The sequence below is a fragment of the Ambystoma mexicanum genome, chromosome 6q (genome assembly GCF_040938575.1).
Source record: "Ambystoma mexicanum isolate Mex_15411 chromosome 6q, UKY_AmexF1_1, whole genome shotgun sequence".
In the NCBI taxonomy this organism is placed as follows: Eukaryota; Metazoa; Chordata; class Amphibia; order Caudata; family Ambystomatidae; genus Ambystoma; species Ambystoma mexicanum.
Window position 1 is genome coordinate 1,187,587,851 of NC_090937.1, and position 23,766 is coordinate 1,187,611,616.

Here is a 23,766-nt window from a genome sequence, read left to right on the forward strand (position 1 = left end):
TCCTAACGTTACTAGCCCCACAGATTCCCAATGGGTCCCGAGTATAGCTCTCAACTGCATATCTCCCCCTGCCAACGCGACCAGCGGTACCTGCGGGGAGCAAGGAAGTGGGTTCTCCATCATCTGGCACGCCCTACGCCACATCTGCCACCCAAGCATCATCATCCTGGGGCGCTCTTTCATTTCGGACTTGGGCAACCAGATCATCTCCCTCAAGTGAAATGGGGTACAGTCATGTCCAAATAACCTAAATTCAGGGGTCGCCTCGTCCGAAAGCCACTGAGCCACATATTACAGCTGACTTGCCACATAATACACCTCAAAATTGGGCAGTTTTATCCCCCCTTTTTCGTAAAAATTCTGCAGCTTCCACAGCGCCACTCTATTCCGGGTACCATGCCACAAGAAATCCCTGCACATACTGTTAAGCTTAGCAAAGAACCCCTTGGGTATCATGTATGGGACATTGCTAAAACAATGCAAAAGCCTAGGCAGGACCACCATTTTCAGCATTGCACCCCGTCCCATCATTGCTAAGGGCAACTTGACCCAAAACTGCATACACTTCTCAATTTTCCGGAGTGCCACCTCGGTGTTATGCTTGTGCTCCTCCTCCACCGTATGGTACACATCTATCCCAAGATACCGGAAAGAACTGACCTCCCACGGTATTTGTAACACCGGAAACCGCGTCTCAGGGGTTCCCTTATAGTCGCCTAGCGGAAACATGCTGGATTTTTGGGGGTTCACCGCTATACCAGACAGTCCTGCGTACCTTGCCATCACCTCCAGTATGTACTGGAGATTTTCTTCTGGGTATCTTAAGTATAGCAACAAGTCATCTGCGTATAAGGAGATCAGATGTCGTTCTCCTCCCACTTCAATACCTATTGTGTCGTATTGTTGTCTAAGGTATATCGCTAGGGGCTCCAGGGTTAATATATAGAGCATCGGGGACCATGGGCACCCCTGCCTAGTGCCTCTGCCCAGTTGCCACCTCTCAGATATTACTGCACCCGTTCGAACTCTGGCCAGTGGCTCACTATATAGCATCGTCACCCACCTCATATAACCGGGCCCCATGCCATACTTCTCCAAGGCCGCCAACAACCACGGCCATTTGACCGAGTCGAAAGCCTTGACTGCATCCAGGGACACGATCGCCATGTCGCCCTCAGCCGTACTACCCCATTCAATCACCCGTCGGAGTCGCCTATGATTATGGGTTATATTCCTATTCGGGACATAGCCCGTCTGATCTGGGTGTATCAGCTTATTAATCACTCTCTGTAATCTGTCTGCCAGGACAGCCGTCAATATCTTGCTGTCCTGGTTTAACATTGAGAGAGGTCTGTAGGAGCCGCAGTTGTGTGCAGGTTTATTAGGCTTGGGGAGCTGTATTATGACCGCCTCTCTGAGTGATTCCGGCAACCGTCCCACCTCAAATGCTTCGTTGAGCATATTCAACATCGGAGGGAGCACCTCTGCCTTGTATGTCTTATAGAATTCACTCGGGAACCCATCCGCCCCTGGGGTCTTGCAGGTAGGTAATTGCCTCACCACTTCTTCTAACTCCTCCAGGGTGATCGGTGCATCTAGCTCCTCCCTTTCCTCCTCACTTATCATGGGTAATCCTATATCTCCTAATGTTTCCAATATTTCCTCTTGGCTACCCCCATCTCGTCCGCATACAGCGCTTTATAATATTTTGCAAACTCCTCGTTGACACCCTCTTGGGTGTCCACTGCGCTACCATCTTCCCTCATTATTGTTCTGATCGGGGGTCTGGGAGCCTCGCTTTTGTGTAGCCACGCTAACAACCATCCTGTCTTATCCCCTCCCGCATGCTGTCTCTCGATGTACTTCTTATAATTAAGGTTGCTGAGCCTCTCCCAGTGTTCCGCAAATTTCTGTTGCAGCCCCCGTACCCGCTCCATATCTTCGCATCCACCCTTCAATATTCTCTCCAGTTCCTCTGTCCGTCGTAGGTCAGTTAGCACCCCGCCCTGCAGGCCCTTCGATTTTGCTATCGCAACCCCTCGCATCACTACCTTAAAGGCTTCCCATAATGTACCTGCCGAGTCAACGCTGCCCGTATTCTCCTCAAAATAGTTTGCGGTCTCCTCCCTTACATCCTCTCTGAAGACTGGATCCTTGAGCGCTTCAGCACGAAGGCGCCATGTTGGGATCCGTGCCCTCATGGGGGCGGTACTGCCACCCCAGAACCAATGGCGAGTGATCAGAGAGGACCCTTGCCTTATATTCTACCTGGGTAACCTCCACCATCACATCCGACATGGCAAAGACATAGTCCAGCCTTGTATGTAGCTGATGAGGGGCGGAATACTGAGAGTACTGCCTTTCTTGGGGGTATCTAGTTCTCCACACGTCCGCCAGATGAAAGTCATCTAGCAGTGTCCGCAATGCTTTCGCGGCTGGGGAAGGCCTCTCAACCCTGCCATCCGATCTGTCCAAGTTAGGATTGAGTACACAGTTAAAATCACCACCCCTAATCACTGCGCTACCCATACATATGCCGAGGTTGGCACTCAGAGTCCTGAAATATGCCGCTGTATCCCGATTGGGGGCATATGTATTTACAATGCTTATCTCTTTATTCTCCACCAGTCCTCTCATCATGACCATCCTCCCATCTGTCTCCGCCATCTCCTGCAATGGTTGGAACGGAACATGCGGCGCCACCCACATTAGTACTCCCCTAGCATACGCAGAGTATGTCGAGCCCACCACCACCCCTTTCCATTTCTTAACAATCAGCTTCATCTTCCCCCGTGTCAGGTGCGTTTGCTGCAACAGCGCAATATCTATCCTCTGCATCCTCAAATACAGCATGACCTTGTTCCTTTTCAAGTAGCTGTTAAGTCCCCTGACATTCCACGTAATTATTTTAAGATCCCCCCATAGCTCATTTCCGTCCTCCTTTCCTACCTCCAGCAAATCCCACCCTCCTACGCGACACGGATTCAACCATACAATTCTGCTATATAGGCTCATGTTCGAACTAGAACTCAAACTCCCCAAAACTATATACATATCACACTCCCCGCCTCCCTCCCCTCCCCCCTCCCATCCCTTCCCCAACAACACCCTTCCCAACTGTTGCCCAGCTCCATCCCTGGATCTCAGGCACCCCCACATCTAGCCATGACTAATATATTCAGAGCTCAGTAGGGTGAAGTCGCCCTAATGGCCACTTAACTATTAATACTAAATGGGGTTGCTAAGACTAGCTCTACAAGGCTCCTTAATAAAGCACCAGTCTCAGTGCGCACAAAACATGATCTATCTTTGTCTTGTCTCATCCGCTAATAGGTCATATCAGTGACTATAGTCAAGTCCCATAGTCTTAAACCGTTCCCTCTCCCAGTGTTCTCGTTACTCATTACTTATCTCGTCCGTCTCCTTCTCCCGTCTGGATATCAGGCTCCAGGGGGGAACCCTGCATGTCGAGCCATCCCATGGCATCCTCCGGAGTGTCAAAAAACAAAGTCTTATTTCTGTGAAAAACTTTCAGTTTCGCCGGGTAAAGTAGCATGTACTTATGGCCTGCTTCCCTCAGTCTCCTTTTTACAGCCCCAAAGTTCATTCGGCTCCGCTGCACCATCAGGGTATAGTCTGGATAGGCCGTTATGTTTGCCTCCCCTCGCTTAATTGTTCCACCTTTGCGGAAGTGTTCCAGTATCCCCTACCGATCCCAGTAGTTAAGGATCTTGGCAATAACTGGCCTAGGTGGGTTGCCTGGCGGCGGCCTCCTCGTTAGAGCCCTATGCGCTCGTTCCACAGCGAATCTCTGGGACAGGGCTCCTCCAGGTATCTCCCGCAGCAACATGTTTTCCACAAACTCCGTGGGGTTATGACCCTCCGTCCCCTCAGGCAAGCCCACAATGCGGATGTTGTTCCTTCGGGCGCGTCCTTCCGCTTCCTCCGCCCTACTCTCCAGGTTGCCCACTCTCTGTACCAGGGTATGCAAGTCCGACTTGTGTGAGGCACAATCCGCTGTATTCGAGCTCGCTTCCTTCTCAAGATTCTCTGTGCGCTCCGCCAGAGACCTTACGTCCTGACGGAGTAGATTCACTTCTTCCTGCACTTCACCGACCTTAAGGTCCAACGCAGTTTTCAGTTCAGACACCACTATTTCGAGCTTGGCCTCCGAGGCCGCTTTCAAGTCTGCTTTCAAGTCTGCTATCGCAGCCAGGACCTCCTGATTCGTGCCCGAGGCAGCCATGCCGCCTGCAGGGGGCTTGTCTTTGCTCTTGGCGCTTTCCGGGCCTGGTGGTGTCCTGGCAAATTCGTCCAGCGTGGGTTGCTTCACTTTCAATCTTGAAGGCTTGTTAGACATGACGCTGCAGCCGTATAATGTGGTTTAACCCACCTCTTATGTTCCACCAGTGGGGGGGGCACACACTCAGTTTCAATATCTTAGGCCTTGCCCAGGCTTAGAGGCATCAGCGCCACACCAGCTCATCCGGCCTCTCCCTATGCACATCCGGATCAGTCTGCCGTAACCACCAAATCCACTCACACCCACCCACTGCTCAAACTGGGCGCCCTTTCATTTCGGGTCCGCCCATTCCATGTCCCAGTTAGTTTGTGCACTGCAAAAGGCCAGGCCAGTGTGCCGCCCTCCTGCCACTGATACAGTGTAGCGGGGTCCCTGTATTTCTTGTGTATTGGCAGCTCCTCCTTATATGTAGGGAGGCTACGTGTGTTGTGCTTGCCAATAATCGTACAGTTTTGCTGGGCAATAGTTTATTTTAGCTGCCTTGCAGTCACTTAGCTCATTTGCATATTCTTCCCTGGGTGTATTGGCTACTTGCTAAACATATGTCTGCTGCGATCAGCCCCTTTTTCGGGTGCTTCGCATCCAATCTTCGGGGGCCTTGGGCTCCTCAGCGCGATCACACGCGCACTCTCGCAGGGTTTTGTACCCCGTTCCCCGCTTTCCACAGGGTTTCTTACGTCCCAGGGTGCCTTCGGCACAGGCGGCGGTGCTCGGCCGCCCACTCCGCTGCACATCTGGGTGTGCCAGCCAACGTCCGTCCTCGTGTGCACTCACCCTTTCCCCTGTCGCAGCTGTCCTCACAACAGGCTCTACACGCCCGCTCGGCGACCAATTTGTTCAGAAACTGCCTCCGTCGTGTTCCCGGGCCATCATTACCTAGTGTTACAAAGTTTAATTGCCCGCGTCTGTTTCGCTCAGTCCTGCTACAGCCGCATGTCCTTTTCGCATCCGCCCTCCAGTTTCCTTTCAATGTGCACGGCCGCTCAGTCCTCTTATATGCCGCAGCGCATCACGGCGCATGTGGCCGCTGTATTCTACCCAATTTCTGGGCGCTTGGCATCCGTGCCTTGGGGGGCTCCTAGCTTCGCCACACGATCCTGCTCACGTTTATAATGAGCTTCGCTTTCCGAACGCTGCCATCTGCAGGGTCCCTCTCCGCATACGCCGCGACCCAGATATTCCGGTATGGGCCGCGACACACAGTCGCTCACTCCTCTTCTTGTCTGGTATCCCAGCCGTGGTCCGCCCTCACGAACACACGTCTGTTTCTCCACTACAACGATCTGCACATAGGGCACAATCCACTGTGCCAGCAGTTCCTTTGTTCGGGTTCCGCCGCCATCTTTTCTTCAGCCCCGCATCAGCCAGCAGAAGTATCACAACTCCTGTGAATTTCACTCGATCCGCACGCGTAAGCGTGCATCAGGTTCAGCTGACTTTCCCATTTCTTCTGGCTACATTTCTTGCTGCAGTAGACGGTGTAAAAACTCATGCTCGTCCGGATCCGTTGTCGGATCGAGGAGCACACGAAGAGAGCAGCCTATTCCATGGCTGGCAAGCCACGCCCCCCTACTCTCATCAAGGTTACTCGGGTAATGTACAATTTTTCCCACAATTTACCAAGATTCTTCCTCACCATAAACAACCTATCTGAAAGTGTCCATCTAATAGTCTCCCCCCCACCTCCCCTTTTCACAGCACCCTTATTACAGGCATCTAGGTCATAACCAGCTTGCAGCTTAGCTGGATAGATCATGGACTATTACATAATTTCTCTGTTTAGGTATGTTTGGCTGAATTAATTTTGAGCACCGCAAACTGACCACAATTTGTTTGCTCGGGGGGCCAATTTAAATGCTCGTTTTTTATTTATTTATTTTTTCTTTGGTCCCTCGCCTCCAATTGTAAGGAACCCCAAAATTGCAAAATGCCAACCCTGGGGAGCAGGGGACACCCCCTCAAACCCTGCTCTTCAGTGTTGGTATTTTGCAATATATGTGACCAAATTGCCCCGAAGGCCAAATCACCCATGCAGAATTCAATCAAATTGGTCATAGGTCAATTGTTTTAGATCAAATAGGCTAATGCCCGATTTCTCGCATAGACGCTTCGTAGTGTCAACTTATGAAACTTTGTACTCTGAGGTTAACGGCCGGGAATAACTTCAATTCAGTATTTTCTGATCCCTTGCAGCCTTGAGAATAATTGTTGCCATCATAATATTTGAGAAGGCACAGAATAACAGGAAGAGGTGGTGCGCTGGATTTCAGGCGTGGCCTAAACAATCTCTGCACTCTCTGAATCGGAAAGTGTGTCGACAGCTTGGCATCTGGGCGAAAACCCAAAATGTTGTTTTACAAGTAACTGTCCATTGTGCCCTTTCAGCGCTTTCCCTAAAACCAAATATGCACGTGATGTTGTGGAATGACCTTCCCTCCAAATCTTCAACTTTCTCCGCCACAATTTTTGTATTTTTTTAAACACTTTATTTAAACATTGGCAGCGTTCTTAACACATTATCATTCATGTCTGTGTTTTGGAATTCACATAGCAATGATACAGTATATTACAATTTTCAATAAGCATGAAGTTCATCAAACGTCCTGTGTTCCCTCATAACATAAAGTCAGAAGTGGGTGGATGATAGATGGAGTTAGTAAACAGATAAAGATCATTTAAATGCAATCATTCATTTTCCTCCTCCTCAGGAACTCTGGTTCAATCAACATACTAACTGGAGTGAACCATGTGTCCTTCGGTTGACGGGTGGTGGGTAGCAGTGAACTATAAATCTCTCCCTATCATTTGTGTAGGTTAGGTCCTTTAACCACTGACTGTGCGTAGGCGCTCTCTTGGACTTCCAATGGTGTAATATGCATTTCTTAGTCACTATACATGAGATATCAAAGCATCTCCGTCTTGCCTATATCTCCTAGCAGGTGTTTAATCAGGGATGAAATGAAATGGTGTGATGCATCCTACGGATTCCCCACTAAACCCTTGCCTAATGTCTCCACCCAGGTGGCTGGGGAAAGGCAGACGCTTCCTGATCCGGACTTTTTCTTCGAGAAGATCACCTGGGAAGAGAAAAGCCCAGGGGAGTGAGAGGAGTCTGTGGGATGAGATGCAGCATTTGTCTTCCTCTAGGGAAGACATATCACAAATGCCAAAGTATTTAATTGCTTGTTGTCATAATAATCTGTCTATTCCACAAGTTGAACATCTTACTGTGGGTAAAAATAGTCTGCAGCAACCCTTTTCTATAAAGAGAAATAAAAGCCCTTCTCAAACCAGAGGAACTCCTACAACTAAAAGCTCCCGCAACTCCCAAAAGTATAGTGAAAGAAAGTGTGTGAATATTAACAGTCTAAATTCTAAAGAACGTTATTCCTCTTCTCAATTAAGCCTGATGACTGACCCTTATGACACTCTTATGAATAACAGAAAAAACAACTTTGTTACTAGGAACTTCAAGTCCCATAGTTCCCTAAGTGCTGGGACGAGGAAGAGGGCTGAAGAGGAACAATGCAGGAACAGTGAACTAATTAATGTAATGACCTACACCTGAGGGAGACTAAGAGGCATAAAAGGCTACCTTGGGTGCAGGCATGGGAGAGAGGAGAAGCAGAGGCCAAAGTGGAAGGAGAAGGAGGAGAGCAGTGTGAACAGAAGGTGCCATGCATACCGTGTTTTCAAATGCATATTTCTTGTTCCCAGAAGATGTTCCTGCACTGATATTTTCACACGGCTGATGAGACATACCATTGCCTTAGGAAAGATGTCAAAGCACGCCAAGGTAATAGAGTTCCTTCCAGTGGCAATGCTATGCCGGTAGTACTGATCCAGAAATATCTCTGGAGCTGTGTTTTGGAGGCAGAAAACACACTCCTATGTGTCAGTAGATACTATTTTTTTTTTTTTGCTCACAGTATTGTTACTCACTGTTATTTGTGTTTTAAGGGCATACATGTCTGCTACTCCTAGCATATGTAAGGGTTGAGTTGGTAAAGTGTGTATGATTGTTCCTGCTCCCATGGTAAACTAAAGGGTGTTTTAGGTCTTTTCTGAACAGTTTGTGGATCTGATCCAACCATGAAGATACTTCCAGGTTGATCCGTAGTGTGCCACTTAGCATGCTGGATGACGTTGCTCTTCTTTTTTCTTATTTTTCAGCCAATCAATAATGGCTATCCAAACCAAAAGTTCAGGGTGGAAGCTTAGTTGATTTCCAGATTGTTTAGGTAATGTATAGCTCTATTCTGAAGGCCTTATGTAGATTGTCTGTTATTCTTCCCACCAACGCTCATCAGTGAATATTTTAATAACTGGGTGAGTTTAGTATTTGTTGAGGGATGTGTATGTTTTAGCCATTCGTTCTAAAGGTTTTTCAATTTCTGACTGTCAAGGCATTGTTATGGAGTGTTATGGAGTGTTGCAGTAGACCAATCTCAATGTGATCAGTGATCTGACAAGTTCAGTTCAGTGGTGGGAATTCAATAATGGGTACACATTCCCGAGCACGCTCATTTTGTGTTTCACGCTCTTAACCATCACATTGACCTGGCAAACAGAGGCCAACTTGCAGGTCTTTGTCCCTGGCTATGGGTTGTATCATCTGACAGCTGTGTATCCAAGTGAAATGGGTGTTGATGTAGGCTGCTACCTTTTGTTGCCACCATCATTTTACTCCCATTCATGCATATGCAGCTATGTTCCCTTAAGATGTAGTGTTGATGTGATGTGGAGTCCAAATACCTGTGCCTAAGAAGAATGTATTTTTCCATTTATATCTTTGTGAGGTAAATTGGCCATGAATGTTCATTAACTACCCATGCCTTGCCAAACCTTGACTGGCAAGCTCTCATTGGACTTTCAGTAACTCATTATAAAGACTTTGCGGTAAATTTAATCTTTGCAAATGGTTCTACTTAAAAATATCTGGAATCTGCTCATTGGTTCAGAATTCTTGAACTGGAAATCTGCCTTTAAAAAAATTGTGATTGCATCAGCATTATTCAAATTCACATGCTAATATATGAAACCTTCCCGAAGGAAATTGAATTGAGCTTTCTGTTTTTCCTTTCAGCCCAGGAACGCCGATAACGCCAAATACACCTGGAACTCCTGTTTCTCCAGGAAGTCCTTTGTCGCCAACTGCAACACCATCGAAACACACCTGTCGAGGGCAACATTTCCACACTGTAGGTGGAGTAGCAGAAAAGAATGTCTGCAACCGATGTAGTCACAAAAAATGGCACATAATGAAAGCATCCCCAAAATTTAAGGAACCAAAGAGGAATCGTCAAGCAGTTACTGTGCTATCTGTAGGAAGGTAAACCATTCTTTTTCAAATATTTTGTTTTTCCTGATGCCCCTCTTAGTGTGGTGATGTGTTTAAAGTGTTACCTGTTGGTGTAGGGTAACCTTGAATTGCAACATTAGGTTAGTTAAATGTCCACAAACTGGACCCATATTGAAAAGGCTTCATGTGCTTGCTTGGTGGAGTCGGTGCTGAAAAGCTAAACAATTTTGTATGCCATCTTTAGAGCAATTGACAACCACATTTGGCCATCCTGGCAGATGGTCTTCTTGAACTGATCACTTGGAGTCTACAGGCTGCAGTGTCGTCATTTTAGATCTCATCCTTGAAAGTGGGCACTGTATCAGCTCACTAGGGTATTGTGTATCCTTCTAAAGATAGTACCACTACATCCTGCTTCCTCTAGAGCTATGAGTTGCCTCATTAAAAGAATTCTAAATCCACTCTACAGGATCCCTACCTATGTTTGTTCAAAGTCAGTTAATAAGGCAATGGCTAGCAACAGATCCATAAATTTGGTATTAAGTAATGTCCCACTGCCTGGCAACAAGACATGTGGCAATAGTATTGAATAGGGAGTTTGTTATTCTGTATCCAACACCTGTTTGAAAAGTGATCTGCTATTAGGTCACAGTTAAGGAGATTTATTTCCACAGCCCTGAGCCGAGGAGTGTGAAAACATCTCTCCGAAGGGTAAGGTTGGGTTCCAACCAAGAGATAGGCCAAAGTCTCTCGTAGCAATGACAGCACAGTCGGACTTCACTGAAGAGAGGGTAGAAAGCTGGTGGAGAAGTTGTTCGTCCCAATAACTTACACAAAAGAGAACACTACAAAGATGTATGGAAAAATATATACTCATATATGAATCACATTAAGTTCAAATACATATTTTAGTTAGGTACACTAGAACAATTATATATATAAGAATGATCAAGTACCCATTCTCATATAGATAATACCAGGTGTATGCCCATTATTCCCTAGGCATAAGTGAAACATATTACTAGGTTATGTTCAGAATGTACAATGTCAAGATCTAAACAAACCCAGTAGTCCTCAAAAGCTCTACCGGCTATATACTTGGGTATAGCTCTTAGAGGGAGTTGTAGGGATTAAACAATGTTGAGCACTGCACAGAGGGCCACCGAATGTCACAGTACAGTTCAATACACAAAATAACCCAAGTTAGATACAGTAAACTAATACATTTCTGTGGACAGGCTGGCAGTGCAAAGATGTATTACTTTAAACTCTCCATAAAATCACAGGTACTAACTAGCTTTTGGTGTAAAACTCTAGACACCCTGTGGGACCCCAAGAAAAACATCTAAGAAAAGTACACCTTTTAGTCATTGTATGAGCATTTTAAATGTTTGCCCTATAAATTCCTATGATGAAGCTTTCACAAAGTCTATAGCAAAGTGTAAGGACAGTTTTTCTGAAGTTCAACTAAGGTCTTAGTAAAACCAAACATCTGAGACAGTGCAAAGCTCCACTCTCATTAGGCTGCACCACCTGAGTATTTGGTAGCCTAGACAGAACAGCCAGGCGTATCCTAGGGGGCTGTAGGGAGCTACAAAGAACCTGTATTATACCAAGGGCTCAACAGAAACACAATCAGAAGTATAATAAAAGAAGGTTTATTATTGATACAGTTAGGCCAAGTTAAGTATTGGGGTAAGTACTTTGGCATAGTCATAAAAACATTATAAAAACACAACAGAATGCTTGAAGGTACAGAGACCAAAGCATAAACCTTCTTTAGAATAACCAACAGGAATGCTAGGGAAGTCAGACCTTATCAAACACATTTAGTATAGGCCACACCTATTCATGGGGAGTAAAACCATCAGGTACTTTTAGATTACTTTACAGTAAGTCAAGGGTAGTAGATTGTCAGTCTTGCAGTGACTCTCAGTTAGGGAATCACTTGGTAAACCAACCCTGTTAGCAGGATACTTTTTTGAATAGTGTAAAATAGATTCAAGGAACAGTATAAACCTATAAAAATATTTAGGATAAACACTCAGTTATACCAGATGAGTAAGACCTTATGGTTTAATATACATGTACAGTTGCTTTTCAGATCAGTGGAACACAGACTAAGGTACACAATAACCCTTTAACGTATTTTAGGATGGCACACAGCTATGCAAGTTAAGTAAAACCAAGGCAGACTTAGTCTAGACAGGCTATACAGCAGGTCAGGGCAAGCAAGTCCCAGTTAGTAAATGTATACACTTATTCTGAAATAAATAGTTAAGTGAAGCCAACAGCATTACTTTTCGGAAAGAGACATAACCAATTCACAGGTGAGTAAAATAACCTTACATATACATTTCAGAATGTCAGAACACGTTCAAGGTAAATAAGAACTTTTTTAACTGCTCATCTCAGAGGGACAGATACCAACTAACTATTTCACAAGTAAGTGACTTTTAAACACGTGTTATAGTTTTCAAGGCAGAATCCTTGTCTTATACAGTCCTTCCCTAGTCTATTGCATGGGTTCTCTGAGGCAGAAGAGGGACCGTAGTGGCCAGCTGTATGCACAGCCTCTTCAAATAAGTACGTATTTCACTTTAGAGTTAGTTAGGGTCCAGGACTTCTGGGAAGAAACCCAAGGACGATTCCAGCAGTAGAGCTGGGTGAACTGGATGAAAGGACTCTGAATCACTAGAAACACCCCAAATCAATACAGAAATCACACAGGCTTAAGGTAAGTAAATACCCCAGCCAACACAGTACCTCGGCTCAGAAGAAGAGTTTGTAGTGGGACAGACTTAAGGATCTGCAGCCAAAATCCTGGTTGAAGAATTCCTTGTCATGAAGACTGAAGACAGGACACGGATGGATTTTGCAGCAGGGATAATTTGTAAGGCTTCATGCAATAGTTTTAGTGGCTAGATGTGGCTATGTGGTTTTGGCGTCCTTCTCAGGAGCCAGGAAAAGACTGAATATCGCTGATCGGATTCTCGTCTCTAATATGGTCCATCACTCTGGTGAGGGGGACTACAAGTACTTAAATCTTGTTTCTTGAGAGCCAGGAGGAGGCCACCAAAGTTTCAGCTCGATTCAGATTTCGGAAGACAATGCACCGTGCAGTGGCTCGAGCTCTGAGGGTATTACGGTGCTGCAGCCCTGAAGGTCGCAGCATGACGTGGGCTGGATCAAAATGCAGGTCTTCTTGAGTCTAGTTGATCTGGCCCGGCACTGGGTCGGGGTCGTCATTTTTGGGACGCCCAGGTCGATTGGAAGGAAGGGTAACGGCAGGCTCTGGTTACACAGCAGGCTCTCTGGTCGCTGGAAATCACTGCAGCCGTGTTTTCTTCATCTTCCTATTCGGTTTCAGCTCCAGCGGTGGACTTGTCAGCAGCTTCCAGGTCCTGAGTATTTAACGGGAACTACAGCACATTTTCTGCAATCTCTCCCTGCATTTTACACAAAGGGGTGGCCTGGCTGTCTAGTCAGTACAGCCAACCCCCCATTGAGACTGACCTCCTTTCAGGCAAGGTGAAAGACAAAGGGATGCAGAGTTTTGGACTCCTCCCTCCCTCGCTTCTTTCCTTATCAGACAACTCTACAGCCTTGACGGGGAATACAAAGCATTCCTGCCGAAGACAAAACTCCCACTGAGGCCATTCCCGCCAAAAATGACAGGGGAAGACCTCAAACTACAAGCAAGTAAGAAATGACAAAAAAAGGATCCCACCATTTTAGAAACATTGTGGCCCTTCTGTGCATTACCAAGGCATAAAGGTAAAACCACTGCCACCAGCCATTGAAGCAAACTTGCAATTGTAGCAAACATTGTGCAGGTAAGGAAGAAAGCAGCACTCCACATAAGGTGGGGTGTGCTGGCTCACTATATAAAATCTAAAGGGGGATGAAAGTCCCTCTTTTCTACTTGGGAACTGTAGTTCACCCAAGTACATGAAAGAGAAATTAACAGGGGAGCCCATAGGGGCAACCGAGCCTGAGCCCAAAAGTTGTAGGAAACTATAACTTCAACCATAAACTATGGCGAGACATAAAAAGGTTAACCATAAAAGTGTAAAAGACTAGGTGATAGGAGAAAAGATTCCCCTTCACCTAAGGACAAGGTAAAATAGTTACCTAGTCAAAGCAAAGAGTTTTCGGGTTGACACAGGTCAGGAAGATTTATCATAGATGTGAAAATCTTACCTATCGGCAAGCAAAGGTTATCTGTTAAAGAGAGGCATGTACTTGTTCTAAGCCATAAGCGTGGCTAAAGAAGCAACCAAGCCCAAGAAGCACCTGAGGAGATCTCATGAAGAGCTTCCGATCCAGGTTCCAGAGTCAGCCAGACAGAGAAGGATGGATGCCGGGCAAGCTTCCGACCAATGGAAGTCTATGGCGATTTGTGATAAAGGTGTGGCCTGCGGCACCACACTACTCCCAGACCTACGAGACACCTCAGATCTAAGAAATATTTCAGGACCCCAGTACCCGGCCACAAGTACTTAAAATGCCAGTCCCTGAGGATTCAATTCCTAAACAACTGGAGAAACTGGTAAATTCAGGGATTCTTTTACATGGCTGAGACAAGAATCTGGTTCACAGGGAGTTGAACACTGGACCAGCGATGAAACATATGGCCGAAAAGAAGAATGCATTCCCAGGAGTCCGACCCACTAGTCAGAATCAGTAGCAGATACAAGAGTGAAGGCACTAAAAGGACTGAGAAACTTGTGCAAGGAGTTCCAGGCCACTCGAGGGGCAACAAAGGCAGCCAGCCAACAAATAACAGTCCCACGATCAGAGCAATGGATGACCCCAGACAGAGCTGAATTGGAGTAAAGGTAATCCTCGGAAACATATAAAATGACCAATTATAAATGACAGAGTGCGATTCCAAGATGGCCGCTGACGTCCTCTGTCCAGCTGGAACTCGAAAGGAGTTAAAAGCAAGTTAAAGCATCCAAACCCAATGCGATTGGCACCCGAACAGAACCGAGACGCCGTGCCTGGAAGCTGATTGGAAACGGTCGGCTCCTGTGGAGAAAGAGACCCTGGAATGCAGCGCACCGAGGAGGGGCTGTGGTTCCTATTCTTGAGAAGCATGGAAGAGGATGCTGCAAAGCCCTGCTGGATCAGATTAAGGCGGTCCAAAGTAGCAGACCTTTTTTTGGGACTGCGGGATTGGAAGGCAAAGATCCGGGATAAAGTAATTGCAATACGGGGAACGGTTCGGCGATCTGGGGACTCCTGCCAGGGGACGATCAACTCCGACAAGGAAGTGGGAACCCCTGACAGCGCTTCCGGTCCGCTCAATCGAGTCACAAGGATCAACGTGGGGACTAGTCTGACGGACCGGAGTGAACGTGGACACTCGGACATGCTAAGCTAGTTACTGAGCCGGTCTTATCATCCATCCACGAGAGGTCTGTGTGCAACAGAGCTAGGGTTCCCCGGGGGTGAAGGCGGAGATGGCGCCCATTTGAAAGTATGCGCTGTGAGCCGAACACACTACACCTGTAACGCTCACCTGATTCCCACGGAGGCGCGGGTCTTGGCAGGAAGGTGTCTGTAACACGAAACGTGATGTGCAGGATTCGGTTGGCTTCTGGGGTCGAACCTCTCCGCACTGTGTGTCGGACTCGAAGGGTGAGGTTTCTGCAGGTGAAATAATATGGGGGTTAAAGGTCTGGGTTGTGAATGTCCCTATCTCTCTCCTCTCAGCCTGACTGTTGAGCCCGCCTCCCAGGTCAAGGTGCTCACCTTAGATAGGTGAATGCTGGGCTCTCCATCTGCGTCTAGTGCAGGGTGCCGTTGCCAGTTCCTTCACTGGTGAAACGTTGGCCTCTTGACTTCAGAGGATGGGTACCGTCGTTGTCGGCACGACCGGTAAGTTTCTGGACACCTTTACTCTTTATAGTCTTTTTATGCGTGGCGGTGAAGCGCCTGGAATTGTGTAAGTATGGCAAGCGCTCTTACTGTCTCTTTCTTTGTCTTTGCAGGCGACGATGCAGAATGAAGAAATCCGGAATTCGCCGCGTGCCGGTAAGTGTAACACTGCTGTTTATCTTTGCAGGTGAAGATGCAGCGTGAAGAATCCGGAATGCACAACGTGCCGGTAAGTAGAATAATGCTGTTTATCTTTGCAGGTGAAGATGCAGCGTGAAGAAGCCGGAATGCACAGCGTGCCAGTAAGTATGATAATGCTGTTTATCTTTGCAGGTGAAGATGCAGCGTGAAGAAGCCGAAATGCACAGCGTGCCAGTAAGTATGATAATGCTGTTTATCTTTGCAGGCGAAGGTGCAGCGTGAGACGCGGCCGCTGCCGATGGATCAGGTAAGTAAACACTGCGTGTTAAAGTTCGTTCTGCTAACCTGTTGTTTCTGGTCTTTTGCAGGTGCTGATGTTGATCGGGTACAGGAATGGTAAGTATAATTCTTGCAGGTTCAGGATCCAAAGAAGAAAAGCTGGAACAGACTCGGTGAGCGTTCTGCTGCAGATGCAGAATAACGCGAAGCACATCCCATAGCCTAGGAGTGATGAGGCCTCTCCTTCCACGGCCCCGCCTAGGTAAGAAAAGAGTTCCTGCTTCCAGAAGAGTTCCAGTGCTGTATCCAGTGGAGCTGCCCCACCCAGGTAAGAAAGTAGTCCCAGTTCACCGAGGACTTCTAAGAGTCTGGTAAGTAAGCAGCATGGTCTGCCACAGGTAAGTCCACCCAAGCACCTTCACACCAATGATGAGCCCGGCGCTTCCAGTGCCGGGACCGATGCTTCTGATGAGCCTGGTACCACCGGCACCAGGACACGGTCCAAAAGGTCCCTCTGGGGACCGGCTGGTGCCTAGGATCAGGGTTAGGGGCCTGCTTCCAAGGACGTTGGGCTGGTCCTGACTCCTTGGAAGCAGTGATCATGACAGTATCCCCCCTCAAGGCCCCTCCTAAGTGTGTCTTTCCCGGGGGCTTTGGCTTGTCGGGGTGATTCAGATGGAATCTCTTGACCAGACGAGGTGCGTGGACATGTTCTGAGGGTTCCCAAGACCTTTCCTGGGGACCATATCCTTTCCAATTAACCAGTATAATTTAGACCTGGAAATTTTGGAGTCTAGGATGTTCTTCACTTCGAATTCCAGTTCTCCGTCTACCAAAACGGGTTCTGGGAGTTTAGTCAATCGGGTTTCTGGTTGTACTGGTTTTAATAAGGAGACATGGAATACTGGATGTATTTTCATATGCGTAGGTAATTCCAATTTGGCAGCCACCGGATTAATTATGGCAGATATGAGGTAGGGCCCAAGGTATCTCGGGATGAAAGTGCGGGGTCCTTTTAAAGGCAGGTGCTTGGTGGATAACCAGACTTGATCTCCTACAGCGTAGTGAGGGGCCTCTTTACGGTGCCGATCGGCTGCCTTTTTGAATTGAGCTTTAGCTCTTTGCAGATGGGCAGTGGCTTCCTTAAAGGCACAGGTGATCTCCGAATGCAAGTGATGCATAGCAGGTGCTTCAATTTCTTGGGGAGGATCCAGGTTGGAGGTTCTAGGATGGTGTCCATATAATAAGAAAAAAGGAGTCTTCCCGGTTCCAGAATGAGTCGAATTGTTGTAAGCGTATTCAGCGATCCAAAGAATGTCCTTCCAGGGTTTTTCTGTTTGGTGGAGCATGCAGCGTAGATATTGTTCTAATGTCTGGTTTGTCCTTTCGGTTTGTCCGTCAGTTTGGGGATGGTGACTGGTCGAAAGTCTTACATCAACTTGGGCTAGATGACAGCAACTGCGCCAGAAGTGGGAGATGAATTGACTTCCCCTATCGGAGACTAAAACCGAAGGAAAACCGTGTAAGCGAACGATGTTTGCTAAGAATTCCCGGGCCAATACTGAGGCTGAAGGCAGACCCTTCAAGGGTATGAAGTGAGCCATTTTCGAGAATAGATCCACGACTACTAAAATGGTAGTATATCCCAAGCATGGAGGTAAGTCCGTAATAAAATCCATGGACAGGGTATGCCATGGACAGGGAGGAATGTCAAGTGGCTGTAATAGGCCGGCTGGTTTTTGCTTTTGACTTTTATTCTGGGCACACACACCGCAGGAGATTACAAAGTCTCTAATATCCTTTTTCCACGATGGCCACCAGAAATGTCTTTTAATCTTTTCCATGGTTTTGGTAATGCCAGGGTGCCCCTCCTTTAGAGAATCATGATAACCGGAGATTACTTGTTTTTGTAGTTTCTCACAGGGCAAGTGCAATCGTCCTCGGAAATATGGTAGGTCTTGATCTACTGAGAATTCTTTTCCCTTTAATTGCCAGTCCTGCAACTCGGTCGGAGTTAGGAGCGATTTCACCGTGGTCTTGATGTCTTCAAAAGATTGAGTGCTGACCAAACCCAAAATCCTTTGTTCTGAGATTATGGGTATTGGATCTGGATTGATCAAATGTTCATCTACTCCCATCCGGGAGAGGGCATCCGCCTTTCCGTTCTTACTACCTGGTCGATAAGTAATTATAAAGTCAAATTCTGCTAGGAACAGAGCCCAGCGAAGCTGTCTGGAAGACTGAGCTTTGGCTGTCTTTAGATATTGTAAATTGCGGTGGTCAGTCATTACGGTGACTGTGTGTCTGGCTCCAAGAAGATAATGCCGCCAGGCTTTAAAGGCCGATCTGATGGCCAAAAGTTCCTTGTCAGTAATTGAATAGTTGATCTCAGGAGGCGAAAACTTGCGGGACCAAAAGGCAACCGGATGTAGTTGGTTTGTGACCGAATCTCTTTGTGATAACACTGCTCCCATTGCAAGACTAGAAGCATCTGTTTCCATGATGTAAGGAAGTTCTGGGCGAGGATGTTTTAAAACAGGTGCAGAAATGAATTTAGCTTTTAAGTCTTGAAAAGCTTGTTCCGCTTCAGAAGACCACTCAAATTGTTTGTTCTTTTTCAACAGAGCGGTGATGGGCTGGACTATCCGGGAAAATTCAGGAATGAATCTGTGGTAAAAGTTAGCGAATCCTAACATGCTTTGAACTCCTTTTACAGAGGTTGGTGATGGCCACTTGATAATTGCATCAACTTTCTTTGAATCCATATGGACTCCGTTAGGTGACAATATGAATCCCAGGAACTCGACTTCTGTTGCGTTGAAAACGCATTTCTCAAGCTTAGCAAAAAGACTATGTTGACGCAATCTCTCGAACCTTTTTAACGTGTCTCTGATGTTCTTCTTCAGATGATGAATATACGAGGATGTCGTCAATGTAGACAACTACACACACGTCAATGAGCTCTCTAAGGACATCGTTCATAAAATATTGGAAAGCAGCAGGAGCATTACACAGTCCAAAGGGCATCACTTAATATTCAAATAGCCCGTACTTGGTGCGGAAGGCCATTTTCCATTCATCGCCCTCTTTGATCCGTACCAAGTGGTAGGCTCCTCTGAGATCCAGCTTTGTGTATATACATGCATCTTTTACTTGGTCCAGGAGTTCAGGGATCAAAGGTAACGGGTATCTGTTTTTAACAGTGATCTGATTCAGGGCGCGGTAATCTATGCAAGTCCTAAGGTCTCCTTCCTTTTTCGGAATGAAGAACAAAGCCGATGAAGCTGGAGATTTTGAAGGACGGATAAACCCGTTAGCTAGGTATTGGTCCAGGTACTGTCTGAGGTGAAGGTTCTCTGGCTCGGTGAGGGCATAGATCATGCTGCAAGGAGGAGTTGTTCCAGGTATCAGATCTATTTGACAGTCGTAAGACCTACGAGGAGGTAGAGTGTTAGCTTGATCCTTCTGGAAGACGTCTTGGAACTCCTGGTATTCAGGAGGTAATTTGAGAATCTCCTCAGAAGAGATCGCCGCTCATGAAACATCAGGTCGAGGATAAGTGGTAGAACACTCTGGAAACTGAACCGTCTTTGCTCGCCAATCAATCTGAGGATTGTGCTTCTCTAACCAAGGGATTCCCAGAATGATCTGGAACTGAGGGGCCTTGGTTACATCGAACACTATTCTCTCCCGGTGTCCATTGTGACTCAACAACGTCACTTCTTGGGTGGCATGCGTTACTGGTCCGGAGGCTATCTCTGTGCCATCCACAGTAGTGATGACGTCTTTTACTGCCTTAGGGACAAGGGGTAGATTCATCCTTGATACCATTTCACGGTCCACATAGTTACCGATTGCTCCGCTGTCAATGTAAGCTTCAATTGCATGCAAACGATCCGGACGTTCAGGACTAATGAGGACCATGGGTATCACGAAATGCGAGGTCACGGGACAGATCTTAACGCTCGGCAAGAGGACCTCTACTCTTGTCGGACGAGGTCGTTTCCCTGCTCAGAATTTGTGGTACAGGTATCCGCGGCTCCCACAGTCTTCTTAGCTGGTTTCACGGGACAGTCCCGAAGAAAGTGTCCTGAATTACCGCAATAGAGGCATAATTGCAGCTGCCTTCTTCTTTCCTGCTCTTTCTGGGTTAAAGGTCCTTTCATGCCCCCTATTTGCATGGGTTCCACAGTGTCAGCTCCCTTATTCGAGGTCTGTGGTTTAGAAAACACTCGGGTATCAAATCTGGAACGGTCTGCCTTCCTGTTCTGTAGTCTATGGTCCAGTTGGACAACTAAGTCAATATAGTCCGAACATTCTTGTGGAGGATTCACAACTTGCGCTAGCACATCCTTGAGCTCTCCACGCAGGCCTCTGTAGAAAAGCGTTATTCTCTTGTCCTCGGGCCATTGTGTTTCCACTATGAGTCTATTGAAAGAGGCTATATAAGTCAAGAGGTCTTGGTTACCCTGTCGTAATGAGAGAAGTTCATTGTCCAAGGCCTGCCCTTGTGCATGTCTTGCGAACAGTTTCTCCATGCTGGACTGGAAGGCTTGAAAATCGTGTAAAACCGGATCATCCTGGGTGACTAAAGGGATCGACCAATCTGCAGCGCTGCCACTGAGATAAGAAAGCACGAAAGCCACCTTGGCCTGGTCTGTTGGGAATGCAGCTGGTCGACATAAGAAGTGCAGGCGGCACTGGTTGATGAACACTGCGAATTTCTTTGGATCACCAGCAAAGCGTTCGGGCGGAGTCAAGGGCACATTACCGGGCAGATTGATTTGCACTGGATTTGAAGCTGATGCAGAAGGATAACTCCCTCCTGGAACGGGCAAAGGTGTCTGTCCTGCCTGCGTTTGTAACAACTGCCTAGCAAGGTCCTCTGTTCGCTCCTTAGAAATTATCAGTTCTCTTCTTAGAGAGCTCGTTTCCTGGCGAGCTGCATGTACTTCTGCTCTTAATTCCCCAAGCAACTGGGCTAGTTGATCAGTATCTGAGGTTTCCATTGCGCCTGGGTAGGAGTTTTGTGGTGGGCTTCGCGTTCTGTAACGCTCACCTGATTCCCACGGAGGCGCGGGTCTTGGCAGGAAGGTGTCTGTAACACGAAACGTGATGTGCAGGATTCGGTTGGCTTCTGGGGTCGAACCTCTCCGCACTGTGTGTCGGACTCGAAGGGTGAGGTTTCTGCAGGTGAAATAATATGGGGGTTAAAGGTCTGGGTTGTGAATGTCCCTATCTCTCTCCTCTCAGCCTGACTGTTGAGCCCCCCTCCCAGGTCAACGTGCTCACCTTAGATAGGTGAATGCTGGGCTCTCCATCTGCGTCTAGTGCAGGGTGCCGTTGCCAGTTCCTTCACTGGTGAAACGTTGGCCTCTTGAACTTCAGAGGATGGGTACCGTCGTTGTCGGCACGACCGGTAAGTTTCTGGACACCTTTACTCTTTATAGTCTTTTTATGCGTGGCGGTGAAGCGCCTGGAATTGCGTAAGTATGGCAAGCGCTCTTACTGTCTCTTTCTTTGTCTTTGCAGGCGACGATGCAGAATGAAGAAATCCGGAATTCGTCGCGTGCCGGTAAGTGTAACACTGCTGTTTATCTTTGTAGGTGAAGATGCAGCGTGAAGAAGCCGGAATGCACAGCGTGCCAGTAAGTATGATAATGCTGTTTATCTTTGCAGGTGAAGATGCAGCGTGAAGAAGCCGGAATGCACAGCGTGCCAGTAAGTATGATAATGCTGTTTATCTTTGCAGGTGAAGATGCAGCGTGAAGAAGCCGGAATGCACAGCGTGCCAGTAAGTATGATAATGCTGTTTATCTTTGCAGGTGAAGATGCAGCGTGAAGAAGCCGGAATGCACAGCGTGCCAGTAAGTATGATAATGCTGTTTATCTTTGCAGGCGAAGGTGCAGCGTGAGACGCGGCCGCTGCCGATGGATCAGGTAAGTAAACACTGCATGTTAAAGTTCGTTCTGCTAACCTGTTGTTTCTGGTCTTTTGCAGGTGCTGATGTTGATCGGGTACAGGAATGGTAAGTATAATTCTTGCAGGTTCAGGATCCAAAGAAGAAAATCTGGAACAGACTCGGTGAGCGTTCTGCTGCAGATGCAGAATAACGCGAAGCACATTTCATCAATCGGGTGTGGTTTAAATAGCCTAGGAGTGATGAGGCGTCTCCTTCCACGGCCCCGCCTAGGTAAGAAAAGAGTTCCTGCTTCCAGAAGAGTTCCAGTGCTGTATCCAGTGGAGCTGCCCCACCCAGGTAAGAAAGTAGTCCCAGTTCACCGAGGACTTCTAAGAGTCTGGTAAGTAAGCAGCATGGTCTGCCACAGGTAAGTCCACCCAAGCACCTTCACACCGATGAGCCCGGCGCTTCCAGTGCCGGGACCGATGCTTCTGATGAGCCTGGTGCCACCGGCGCCAGGACAAGGTCCAAAGGGTCCCTCTGGGGACCGGCTGGTGCCTAGGATCAGGGTTAGGGGCCTGCTTCCAAGGACGTTGGGCTGGTCCTGACTCCTTGGAAGCAGTGATCATGACAACACCACAACGATCGGAGGCCTTCCAGCTCCTGAAATCCCCCTGAAAAGTATTGCAAGCCCCGGTTTGAGGAGCCTGACTAAGTAAAGCTTCCTGCGGACTCACAATCATCGACTGTTGCCGATCCTGAACACCGAACAACCCCTGGAACTGGCTGGTAAGAGGGAGACATAAGCCCTGGGGCCCAAAGCAATGCGGGTACGAAATACAGCTGGGCTGGGGTACCACAGATTGTAGATCCTGGCCCATCTTAAAGGAGCGGTGAGAATACTGTTTTGTTGGCCCCACGGAGGAGGAGGGAGCCTTGAAGGTTTGGACGGTGCGCTGCAGTGGATAGTTAACCCGAAAAGTACAAAGTCCCAAAGTTCAGCAAAAGAGCTGGTGGTCTCTAAGGTGGGAGGAATTAAACACTAAAAATGAAAATTCTCCCTCACAACAGGCAATTACTGACCACCACACACACCTGACTTCCATTAACCTTCTCCATATGGATGGATAAAAGGCGAGAGCATTCTGAGCGAGGCAAAGCACACGAGAAAACTGCAGTTTCAAGACAGCAGCTGAACGAGAGAAGAAAGATGGCAAAACAGAAGGGGATTGCAAGGAGGGAAGTACCCTTGACCTTTTTGACAAGGAACCGTTACTTTCCTGAAACCTCAAGAATAGAAAGCATAAGACCAGGAAACCAGGCTAAAGAATCTTGCATTGGGTGTCGGAGGTACCCGGGGCCCTCCCGCTTCAATAATCAAGACTGGTAGACGTGTCGGCCACTGTGGTACCGTCCTTTGCTCCAAGAACAAAGCAGCGTCCGTGAAATCAACACAGTCGGTGAGTTGGAAAGACCGATACAAGACCGGTCTGTGTTGAAACAAAGGTTGCAAGCAGCAACATTGTATGGCAAGCACTGGAACGAACACTGTTAAGGCACATTTGATAAGAGACACAGGTAAAGTTGAACTGCTGATGAGTGATTGAACTTTAAAAGCAAGATACAATACCTGTGACAGAGTGGTCTTACACTGCGGGGGTGCTCAATCGAAGGTCTCTAAGCTGAAAAGTGGCAAAAGTGAAATTGAGAAAAAGGTTATATCAAGAAGAGAAAGAGCAATCGTGAATCAAAGTGGTCCTAGGACGGGTCAAGAAAAATCCTGCACATAGTCAAAAGTCTTTGATTTTGCGGAAGTAGATACACTTGGTGTGAGCCCGGCGCAGAGGGACCCGGGGTGAACAGTAAACCACCCGAGAAGTTGTGTATGTGCAATCCTAAGAAGAAAGGAACTTTAATGTTTGTCGTGTTGTATCCGGCCCTCTAAAATGAGA

General features: G+C 47.3%; 1 protein-coding gene across 1 annotated transcript in view; it reads left to right on the forward strand.

The window, feature by feature from the left end:
* Positions 1-23,766, forward strand: part of RELL1 (RELT like 1) — a 369,210-nt gene that overhangs the window by 245,363 nt on the left and 100,081 nt on the right. The window contains exon 5 of the mRNA XM_069631821.1: positions 9,390-9,635. Coding sequence (XP_069487922.1) covers positions 9,390-9,635 — 246 coding nt within the window. The remainder of the gene's footprint in view (positions 1-9,389; positions 9,636-23,766) is intronic.